At 46.1% G+C, this 9,233-nt stretch overlaps 1 protein-coding gene across 1 annotated transcript in view; it reads right to left on the reverse strand.

Moving 5' to 3' along the window:
- get4 (guided entry of tail-anchored proteins factor 4) overlaps positions 1-8,877 on the reverse strand; it is a 47,147-nt gene extending 38,270 nt beyond the window's left edge. Inside the window, exon 1 of the mRNA XM_068056550.1 lies at positions 8,702-8,877. Within this exon, the coding sequence (XP_067912651.1) occupies positions 8,702-8,835 (134 nt within the window). The 5' untranslated portion in view covers positions 8,836-8,877. The remainder of the gene's footprint in view (positions 1-8,701) is intronic.
- Positions 8,878-9,233: the final 356 nt, after the last annotated feature.

The raw sequence follows: 9,233 nt of genomic DNA on the forward strand, positions 1-9,233 counted from the left end.
ATTAGTACAACTTTACAATAAATTGTTGCATTGCTTAAATGCCAAACATGTAATATAGTGAAAGACCTATCAGGCGAACCACATAGGCCTGAATCTTGCTTAAACGTTTGGTCACAAGTGATCCTGAATCTCGGTATACAACCGATATCTTAAAATGATCCATCAATTGACATTAATTCCACAGCCTGTTGCAGTAACTCTCTCCTCTTAAATGCATGGGTACTTGCAGTTCGCTCCATTTATAGGGGAGCCGGTGGCATTATCACTGGACTAGTAACCCAGAGACCCACTGTACTGATCTGGAGACGTGGGTTCGAATCCTACCACAGCAGAAGGTGGAATTTGAATTTAATTAATAAATCTGGAATTAAAAGCTAGTCTAATGATGGCCATGAAACCATTGTCGATTGTTGTAAAAACCCATCTGGTTCACTAATGTCCTTGAGGGAAGGAAATCTGCTGTCCTTACCTGGTCTGGCCTACATGTGACTCCAGACCCACAGCAATGTGGTTAACTCTTACGTACCCTCTGAAATGGCCTAGCAAGCCACTCAGTTGTACCTAGCCGCTACAAAGTCAATAAAAAGGAATGAAACCGGACGGACCACCCGGCATCAACCGAGGCACCGGAAACGACAACGGCAAACCCAGCCCTGTCGACCCTGCAGAGTCCTCCTGACTAACATCTGGGGGCTTGTGCCAAAGTTGGGAGAGCTGTTCCACAGACTAGTCAAGCAACAGCCTGACATAGTCATACTCATAGAATCATACCTTATAGACAATGTCCCAGACACTGCAATCACTATCCCAGCAGAGGTGGGACAGTGGTCTACAGTAGGGAGGGAGCTGCCCTAGGAGTCCTCAAAATCGACTCCGGACCCCATGAAGTCTCTTGGCATCAGGCCAGACATGGGCAAGGTAACCTACCGATTACCACCCTCCCTCAGCTGATAAGTCAGTACTCCTCCAGTTGAACACCACTTGGAGGAAGCACTGAGGGTGGCAAGGGCACAAAATGTACTCTGGGTGGGGGACTTCAATGTCCATCACCAAGAGTGGCTTGGTAGCACCACTACTGACCGAGCTGGCCAAGTCCTAAAGGACATAGCTGCTAGACTGGGTCTGTGAGAACCAACAAGAGGGAAAAACATACTTGACCTTGTTCTCACCAATCTGCCTGCCGCAGATGCTTCTGTCCATGACTGTATTGGTAGGAGTGACCACTGCACAGTCCTTGTGGAAACAAAGTCCCACCTTCACATTGAGGAAACCGTCCATCGTGTTGTGTGGCACTATCACCGTGCTAAATGGGATAGACTTCAAACAGATCTATCAATGCAAAACTGGGCATCCATGAGGCACTGTGGGCCATCAGCAGCAGCAAAATTGTACTTAACCACAATCTGTAACCACATGGCCCGGCATATCCCCCACTCTACCACTACCATCAAGCCAGGAGACCAACCCTGGTTCAATGAAGAGTGCAGGAGGGCATGCCAGGAGCAGCACCAGGCATACCTCAAAATGAGTGAAGCTACAACACAGGACTATCTGCGTGCAAAACTGCGTAAGCAGCATGCAATAGACAGAGCTAAGCGATCCCATAACCATGGATCAGATCTAAGCTCTGCAGTCCTGCCACATCCAGCCGCCAATGGGTGGACAATTAAACAACTAAATGGAGGAGGTGGCTCCACAAATATTCCCATCCTCAATGATGGGGGAGCCCAGCACATCAGTGCGAAAGATAAGGCTGAAGCATTTGCAACTATCTTCAGCCAGGAGTGCCAAGTTGATGATCCATCTCGGCCTCCTCCTGAAGTCCGCATGATATCAAGAAACAACGTAAGGCACTTGATACTGCAAAGGTTATGGGCCCTGACAATATTCTGGCAACAGTATTGAAGACCTGTGCTCCAGAACTTGCCGCACCCCTAGCCAAGCTGTTCCAGTACAGCTACAACACTGGCATCTACCCTGCAATGTGGAAAATTGCCCAGGTATGTCCTGTACACAAAAAGTAGGACAAGTCCAACCCAGCCAATTACCGCCCCGTCAGCCCACTCTCAATGATCAGTAAAGTGATGGAAGGTGTCATCAAAAGTGCCATCAAGCGACACTTGCTTAGCAATAACCTGCTCAGTGACGCTCAGTTTGGGTTCCGCCAGGGCCACTCAGCTCCTGACCTCATTAAAACCTTGGTTCAAACATGGACAAAAGAGCTGAACTCAAGAGGTGAGGTGAGAGTGACTGCCCTTGACATCAAGGCAGCATTTGACCGAGTATGGCATCAAGGAGCCCTAGCAAAACTGAGGTCAATGGGAATCAGGGGGAAAACCCTCCGCTGGCTGCAGTCATACTTAGCGCAAAGGAAGATGGTTGTGGTTGTTGAAGGTCAATCATCTGAGCTCCAGGACATCACTGCAGGAGTTCCTCAGGGTAGTGTCCTAGACCCAACCATCTTCAGCTGCTTCATCAATGACCTTCCTTCAATCATAAGGTCAGAAGTGGGGATGTTCGCTGATGATTGCACAATGTTCAGCACCATTCGTGACTCCTCAGATACTGAAGCAGTCCATGTAGAAATGCAGCAAGAACTGGACAATATCCAGGCTTGGACTGATAAGTAGCAAGTAACATTCGCACCACACAAGTGCCAGGCAATGACCATCTCCAACAAGAGGGTATCTAACCATCTCCCCTTGACATTCAATAGCATTACCATCACTGAATCCCCCACTATCAACAGCCTAGTGGCTACCATTGACCAGAAACTGAACTGGAGTAGCCATATAAATACTATGGCTCATTATTAATGAAACTAGCATTTTATTCCAGATTTATTAATGAAATTTAAATTCCCCCAGCTGTTGTTGTGGGATTTGAACACGTCTCTGGGGCATTAGTCCAGGCCTCTGGTTTACTAGGCCAATAACATTATCACGATGCTACTGTTCTCTGAACTTCTCAAAGAAAAACAGTCCGAACTTCTCCAATCTATCTTCATAAATGAAGTTCCTCATCCCTAGAACCATTCTCATAATCTTTTCTGTACTCTCTCCAATGCCCTCATGTCTTCTCTAAAGTGCGGTGCCCAGAATTGGACGCAATACTCCAGCTGAGGCTGAATTAGTGTCTTGTACAAGTTCAACATAACCTCCCTGCTCTTGTACTCTATGCCCCTATTAATAAAGCCCAGGATACTTGTATGCTTGATTAACTGCTCTCTCAACCTGTCCTGCCACCTTCAATGACTTATGCACATACATACCCAGGTCCCTCTGCTCCTGCACCCCCTTAGAATTGTACCCTTTATTTTATATTGTCTCTCTCTTGTTCTTCCTACCAAAATGAATCATTTCACATTTCTCTGCATTGAACTTCATCTGCCACCTGTCCTTTTGGAGTTCTACCCTATCCTCCTCACTGTTCGCAATGCTTCCAAGTCTCATATCATCTGCAAACTCTGAAATTGTGCCCTGTACGCCAAGGTCTAGGTCATTAATATATATCAGGAAAAGCAAGGGTCCCAACACTGATCCCTGGGGATCTCCACTACAAACCTTCCTCCAGCCCAAAAAACATCCATTAACCACTACTCTTTGTTTCCTGTGTCTCAGCCAATTTCGTATCCGTGTTGCCACCGTCCCTTTTATTCCATGAGCTACAGGTTTGCTCGCAAGTCTCCCCCTTTTTTCCTTTTCCTATCTTTCCTGAACATCTTGTATCCAGGAATATTTAACACCCAGTCCTGTCCTACTTTGAGCCAGGTCTCTGTTATAGCCACATAATCATATTTCAACATGGCAATCTCCACCTGTAGTTCACCAATCTTACTAACCACACTCTGTGCATTTAAATATATGCACATTAACCCCGATTTAGATTGTTACTTTCTCCCTTACTCTGACCCCACCTATTAACTTACTATTCCCTACTCTAGTGCCATCTATCTCCCCCAGTATTGTGAGCACCTTGGTATTCCTCTCTGATATTTGCTCCTGGTTCCCACCCCTAACAAGTTACCAGTTTTACCTCCCTCCAAGATTCCCATCCTCCTTCCAAAGTAGTTTAAACCCTCCCCAACAGCACTAGTAAATCTCTCTGCGAGGATATTTGTCCCAGTCCTGCTAAGATGCAACCCATCCATCTTGTACAGGTCCTACCTGCCCCAGAACTGGTCCCAATGCCTCAGAAATCTGATGTTCTCCCTCCTACACTAGTTCTCCAGCCACGTGTTCAATTGCTCAATTCTCCCATTCCTATGCTCATTTGCACATGGGACTGGGAGTAATCCAGAGATTACTGCTTTTGAGGTCCTCCTTTTTAATCTCAATCCTAGCTCCCTAAAATCTGATTTCAGGACCTCATCCCCCTTCCTATCTATGTCATTGGTGCCAACATGGTACACGACCTCTGGCTGTTCACCCAATCCATCACTTTAAACATTCACTCCCTCCACCATCGGCACACAGCAGTAGCAATCTTTACCACCTACAACATGCACTGCAGCAACTCCTTCAGCAGCAGCTTCCAAACCAGTGACATCAACCACCTAGAAGGACAAGGGCAGCAGAAGCTTGGAAACGTCACCACCTGCAAATTCCCCTTCAAGCCATACAGCATTCTGACTTGGAACTATATTGCTGTTCCTTCACTATTCCTGGATCAAAATCGTGAAATTTTCTCCCTAACAGAACTATGGGTGTACCTATACATGGACTGCAGCAGTTCAAGAAGGCAGCTCACCACCACCTTCTCAAGGGCAATTAATGCTGGCCTTGCCAGCAGCACTCACACCCCAAGAACAAAATTTAAAAAAAGTTAATCTTGTCTTGAATATTTTATGGGATTATCCTCATGATATTGTGGCTTAATGTTGCACACATCTGTGCTGTTGTTCCATCCCTGTCTTCAAAGTAATAAGATACAAAATACAAGAAGTTTTCAATGGTCATTAATTCTGACAAAGGCTAACAGACCTTTAGATGCAAGAACTCCAGACACATCTTCATGCTTAAGCTTTTGTCATGTGTCTTTTCAAGAGTTTGCAACAAGGGATTATTTCAGTGTTCATTTTAGGTGAATAAAGTTTATATTATTGTTTTTATGTCATCTAATTATCAATAAATCTTTCAGTAGTTTCAGCCTTTATGGCGCTGGTATAGTATTTGATATTTTATGAATTGACAGATGCAGTGGAAATCCTGTTTAAAGTGCACTAAGCATTATTATTGCTAAGTAAAGCAGTGATTCTGCCTGGGCTGTGCTAAGTCCGCATGGCAGAGAAGAAAAATCACATGGTTCAGATCACAACAGCTGCAGTCCATTTAGGGAAACTGTCATCAGACTGTTACACGGGAAGGCAGTGTTAGAAACAGCCATAATAGTATGTATTGAATAAATTCACTTCAGACCACAGCTGTAACTATTGATTGATTATGTGTGAGGGAACTATTTCCAAAAGCTTAAACCCACATTTTTATCAGCCCACCCCCAATAATATGAAACAAACTCCCTTTCAGCACTCATACCTAAATGCCATTTACTGACAGGTGACTGCTCCTTGACCTTTGTTCTTAAATAAATCACCATCACAAGAAAGATGGACAGTGATTCCAGCATCCTGTTTTCAACTTCCCTCCAGGAAAGTGGTTAACCTCCATAGGGTATGCCAAACAGTACCCATGCTCATCAGGTTTAAAGGGCAGAAATTGATTTTGTTTCCATTATTGATCAGTGAACCAATTAGAAAAGATCTGCCCAATCTGAACTTCTAATTTGTCTGTGAAATCTACAGGAAACAGTGTCACCTGAAGACTGAGAGAGATCGACCTCAAACTTCACAGTCACACAGTAGCACCTGTAAATAATTAACACTGAATAACATTTGCGGTAGTGTTGAAAAGCAACTGGTTCTGTTCACACTGCACTGATTGCTGGGCCTACTCAGGTGATTTATTAATGGGAACTGAATGCCTAGCCCCGCATCCTACACAATATTGAGCAGGCTGGGCTCTTTTCTCTAGAAAAGAGGCTGATAGAGGTCTTTAAGATTATGAAGATTTGACAGGGTAGATGTAGAGAAGATGTTTCTACTTGTGAGCAGAGATCAAAACTATGGGCCATAAATGTAAAATAGTCACTAATAATACCAACAGGAAATGCAAGAGAAACCTATTTACCCAAAGAGCAGTGAGAATGTGGAACTCATTACCACAGACAGGTGAGATAAATAGCATAGCTTTATGGGGAAGGAGAAAAGAGTAGAAGGATACTTTGACGGGGTTAGATGACATAGGGGTGGGAGGAGGCTTGTTTGAGTATAAACATCAGCATGGACCAGTTGGACCGAATGCATGTTACCGTGCTGTAAAGTCAATGCAACATTGTCTTTGGTTTCTTTTCTTCCCTAAATTAAAACCAAAACTTTTTGCAGATCAAATTCCTTTTCAACTGCCAGTGGGGTTTATGGCAAAGCAGCAGCCCAGGGACAGCCCTGTTGTTCACAGAATGATAACACAGAAGGAGGCTGCTCGGTGCATCATGCCTGTTGTCCTCTGGTGAACCAACCTCTACCTTGCAGAGGCTGAATGTCAACTCCCTGACATCTCCTCCTACCCCCCCACAGACCCAAGACCCCACCATCAAACAACCAATGACCCCATCTCCAGAGGAGATCTTCTCTCAACTGGCATAGTCCACCAACCCAACACAGCCCACTTCTACCTCATTCCTACGATTCACAAACAGGACTGCCCTGGTAGACGCATCATTTCAACCAGTTCTTGCCCTATGGAACTTTTCCTTTGACTGCACCCACCTCCTCCAAAAAAGTGTTGCTATGGGAACCCATAGGGGTCCAAGCTGTGCCTTCCTTTTCGTGGGATATGTGGAATGTTCTTTGTTCCAGTTCTACTCAGGTCCCCTCCCTCACCTCTTTTTCCAGTGATTGTATGTGGCATTTCCAGCTCTTATCCTAAACTGGAAAATTTCACAAACTTTGCTTCCAATTTCCACCCTACCCATGGCTCATCTCCAACTCTTCCCTTCCTCGACTTCCCAGTCTCTACTTCTGTGGACAGGTTATCGACTAACATTCACTATAAGCCCACCTACTCCCACAACTACCTTGACTACACTTCCTCCCACCCAGCTTCATCTAAGAACTCCATTCTATTCTCTCAGTTTCTCTGTCACATATGTTCTGACAATGCTACCTTCCATATCAGTGCTTCCGATATATCTTCCTTTTTCCTCAGGATTCCCCTCCACTGTGATTGACAGGGCCCTTGTCTGTTCCATTTCCTACACCTATGTCTCATCCCTTTCCCTTCCTCTCAGAGCCACAATAGGGTTCCCCTTGTCCTCACCTTCCATCCCACCAGCCTCCATATGATCCCGAGCTTCTAGTTGCCTGTTTTAATTTTTCGTCCCACTCACACTCTGACCTCCCTACCCTTGGCCTCCTGCAGCATTCCAACAAAGCACACCGTAAACTTGAGGAACAGAATCTAATCTTTCGATTACACTTTACAGCCTTCTGGTCTCATTATTGAGTTCAGTTTCACATCAAACCTCTGCCCTCTTTTATTTCAGACAGCAGCTGTTGGTGGCATAAAAACAGCATCCGTGGAGACAGAAACAGAGTTAATGTTTCTGGCTGATGACCTTCCATCAGAACGTTCTGAGAGACCAGAGTTCTGGCGAAAGGTCAGCCACTTGAAACATTAACTGTTTCTCTCTCTCTACAGAAGCTGCCTGACCTGCTGACTATTTCCAGCATTTTCTGTTTTTATTTTGGGTTTCCAGCATCTGCAGTATTTTGCTTTTGTAGTAAAGTCAGTGATGATTCTGCTTTTCCCATTCACACCTCCTCTGCACCCATCTTTTGTCTCTTTTTGTCCCATTGCCATCTCCTTTTGCCCTACACCATCATCCCTTTTGTCATTTAATCTCTCCTGCCTTTCACCTTCTCACAGACTTTCCCCTTGTGTTTCTTCCTCCCCCTTTCCCTGCCTCTGTACGTGCTTAAAACCTGTTAGAAAACATTCCTAACTTTTCCCAGTTCTGATGGTGGGTGATCTGAAATGTTAACTGTTCCTCTCAGCACAGATTCTGCCTGACTGGTGTATTTACAGTATTTTCTATTCTTATTTCAGATTTCCAGCAACTGCAGTATTTTGTGTACAGCTTGTTGGTGATGCTTCTGCTTTTAACCAGTTACACCTCTTCTAGACCCACCTTTGTCCCATTACCACCTCCTTTTGCTTGCACCATTTTGTCATTTAATCACTCCTGCCTGACACCCCATTACAGACTGTCCCTTTTGTCTCCCCCCCCCCCCCTATATTTAAAACCTGTTACATCTCTAACTTTTTGCAAAGCATTTTCTGTTCCCAGGCTCATCCTGCCTCCCACCCTGGTCAACTCAGCATGCTGACACCAACCCCCTGACTGGCAGGGAGGCTGGCCAATCGCAGGCCGCGCGTCACAATGGACGATCCGCGGGCCCGACCAATCAGCGCGCGGCAGGCCAGGGGGCAGGGCCGCAACGGGCGGCCAGCAGGTTGGGTTGTCGCCGCACTCGCGGGGCCTGGGAGAGAAGGATCTGGAAGCCACCGCCGGCGGTGAGGGTTTCATGTCTGCCCGAGCCGCTCTCCCCGTCCGCCGCACAAAACTCCCCTCGGCTGCTCCTTACCGGAAGAAAAGCGTCCTGTACATCTGGTGGGCCTCATAGTAATCGCCCTTCTCCACGCTGGCCCGGAGCTTGCTCTCCACCCGCTGGACTCCGCCCCGGTTCCTGCAGTACTTCGGCAGCTCGCTGTCCGCCATTGCTGCTGTCAGCCACAGGTCAGGGGGTATGCGCGCCGTGGTGATGTCATCGGTACGGCGTCCCTCACTCATCAGAACGCGCAACACCCCCAGCTTCAAAACCTCTATCAACACATCCTTCTCAATGCGCCTATTGTTTATTTGTTGTACAATTTATGCCTTTTGGTTATTCAAAAAAGACACCTTCCCTTCCCCCCCCCCACTCCCTCTTCATTGTTGCTGGAAACACTACTTTTTGGTTCTCTGCAAGGCCATTCCAAAGACCTGAGCCCCAAAACCCAAGTTGACACTCCCATTGTAGTAGTGAGGGAGTGCCGCACTGTCAGAGGTGCCATCTTTCTGATGAGCCATTAAACCAAAGCCCTATCTCCTGTCTCAGATGGATGTAAACGATACTA

Source organism: Heterodontus francisci, chromosome 24, assembly GCF_036365525.1.
Source record: "Heterodontus francisci isolate sHetFra1 chromosome 24, sHetFra1.hap1, whole genome shotgun sequence".
NCBI classification, from domain to species: Eukaryota; Metazoa; Chordata; class Chondrichthyes; order Heterodontiformes; family Heterodontidae; genus Heterodontus; species Heterodontus francisci.